The sequence below is a fragment of the Puntigrus tetrazona genome, unplaced genomic scaffold, assembly GCF_018831695.1.
Source record: "Puntigrus tetrazona isolate hp1 unplaced genomic scaffold, ASM1883169v1 S000000249, whole genome shotgun sequence".
Classification (NCBI taxonomy): domain Eukaryota; kingdom Metazoa; phylum Chordata; class Actinopteri; order Cypriniformes; family Cyprinidae; genus Puntigrus; species Puntigrus tetrazona.
In genome coordinates, this window is record NW_025047914.1 from 1 (window position 1) to 2,018 (window position 2,018).

The 2,018-nt window shown below is 45.0% G+C and overlaps 1 protein-coding gene across 1 annotated transcript; it reads right to left on the reverse strand.

Moving 5' to 3' along the window:
- Window positions 1-7: 7 nt before the first annotated feature.
- Window positions 8-1,913, reverse strand: LOC122333350 (RNA binding protein fox-1 homolog 2-like). The gene is made up of 3 exons (XM_043230920.1): window positions 1,640-1,913; window positions 1,337-1,390; window positions 8-753 (listed from the first exon to the last, which is right to left on the reverse strand). The coding sequence occupies exons 1-3, from the start codon at window positions 1,892-1,894 to the stop codon at window positions 565-567; spliced, it is 498 nt and encodes a 165-aa protein (XP_043086855.1). The 5' UTR covers window positions 1,895-1,913; the 3' UTR covers window positions 8-564.
- Between the last annotated feature and the right edge of the window lie 105 nt (window positions 1,914-2,018).

Genomic DNA, 2,018 nt, shown 5'->3' on the forward strand with positions numbered 1-2,018 from the left:
ACGCACGCGCACGCGCGCACACACACACACACACACACACACACGGCAAGCAACAAGCTTCTTCTCATCTCCCAGATTCACAGAACAATCTAGAAATGCACTAAAAACAACGAGTACACAAGCATCTGAAAGTGAGCCGTTCTCTCACAGAATGCACACGAACGCCGTCATAAAGGTACAACACCACAGTTGTGAAAGCATTCCGAATCGTCAGTCCTCGTGTCTCGCAAGAAACCAAGCAAATGTTTCACGAACAAAAAAGCCATTCAAACCAGGAGGAACAGAGACAGCATCAAACGCACGCACGTGATTGGCTAACTGTGAGCATGCTCAGTACAAAACAGATCGATCAACTTAAAATAAATAAATAAAAGGGAAAATAACCACATGCTGTTAATAACCAACACTCAGCCAGACAACAACCAATCCATAAAACAGCCGAGAAACAGAGAAAAACTCACAGAATCTAAAGGTGGACTGCAGTAGAGATGCAACCATGCATTGCTAAGCTCTCACACACACACACACACTTCCCATAATTCAACACACACACAGCTGAGCATCTTAAGCAGTTCCAGGACATGTCTGGTCAGTAAAGGTGTGAGATGGGAACATCAGAAGGAGAGAGAGAGAGAGAGAGAGAAAGAGAGAGAGACTCACCTCGATCTTCCGTCCCTCCACGATGGTCCCGTGAAGACGCTCTCGAGCTTTCTCTGCATCTGCACTGGACTCAAACGTCACAAAACCAAAACCCTGGACACGAAAGAGAAACACACATCAAGAGTCTGACCTCACAGAAAAACACACACAAATAAAACACTTTCTGTTATTTCTTTAAGAGAGTAGAGTGAGCTGGTATCTTAAGACGTTCTTCATGTTCTGAGCAGCGATAGAAATTAATCTCATCACTTAAGTTTGAACTGATTTGTACATTTTAGGGGCATTTCTACCTTTATAAGATTCTTACAATCAATCAGTCGATCAGAATAATAATAAAGACACGTCTTTCACCAAGCAAACAGAACCAGCTCTGATCAGATGAATCTTTGCAGTGAAGAGAAACAGAACCTGCATCTGAAGAAGTGTTTAGATGTATTTCCACACGGTTTCATTACGAGGATTAGAAACACACAAGTAATGTGATGTTCAGATGAGGCCCTGACGTCGCTGTGTGAGCCGGACACACACACACGCGCGCTCGCACACACACACGCGCTCGCACACACACACGCGCTCGCACACACACACGCGCTCGCACACACACACGCACGCTTAAGTCTGACTATTACTGTAGTCCAACAATAACATTTAACATGAATTTAAAATGGTTTCTTACCTTTGAGCCTCTCTCATTAAAAATGATCTCCACATCCAGAATCTTTCCAAATTGCTAAAAAAAAAAACAAGCGCGCACACACACACACACACACACACACACACACACACAGAGAGAGAGAGAGAGAATGCTCAACATAAACAATCCCAGGTCTGTTTGTGTAATCCTGATCTTTAGAGATGTTTAAGGTGCCGTTACAGTCTGGGTCACCAGGGGGCAGAACTCTCCCTTAAACCCCTCACTGTTTGTGGTTTCTAAGATCATCTGAAGACTAAACCCTGAAGCCTATAAAGCCAGCAGTACCCCGAACATCTGCCGCAGGTCTGGGTCTCTGAAGCGGAAGGGGATGTTGGAAACATGGAGTCGTTTCGGGGTTCCTTTGGCCTCGGAGGAGTCGTCGCTGCCGGAGCCGCCGCCGGACACACACTGACCCTCGGCCTGAGGAGATCCGTCCGGCAGCTGAGAGACACACACTACATCAGCATCCAGGACATGAAGAACAGACACGCTTTCCAAACATCTCAGATAAATCAACCTCAGTCGTCGTGAAGCAAACATCAAACATCGCTCCGCTTTTTACTAAGTACTGCTTTTTCTTAGTTTTTCTGCACTCATGAATACAGTCGACTGCAGCATCTCAGGCATAAAATGTCTTACATGTCAAACCTAAATAAAATTATAT

Coding starts and splice junctions, on each gene's coding strand:
- LOC122333350 (XM_043230920.1), bottom strand. CDS start 1,894: ATGTTTGCTTCACGACGACTGAGGTTGATTTATCTGAGATGTTTGGAA. Junction 1,391..1,639: donor ACCTGCGGCAGATGTTCGGG/GTACTGCTGGCT, acceptor TTTTTTTTTTAG/CAATTTGGAAAGATTCTGGA. Junction 754..1,336: donor TTAATGAGAGAGGCTCAAAG/GTAAGAAACCAT, acceptor TTTCGTGTCCAG/GGTTTTGGTTTTGTGACGTT.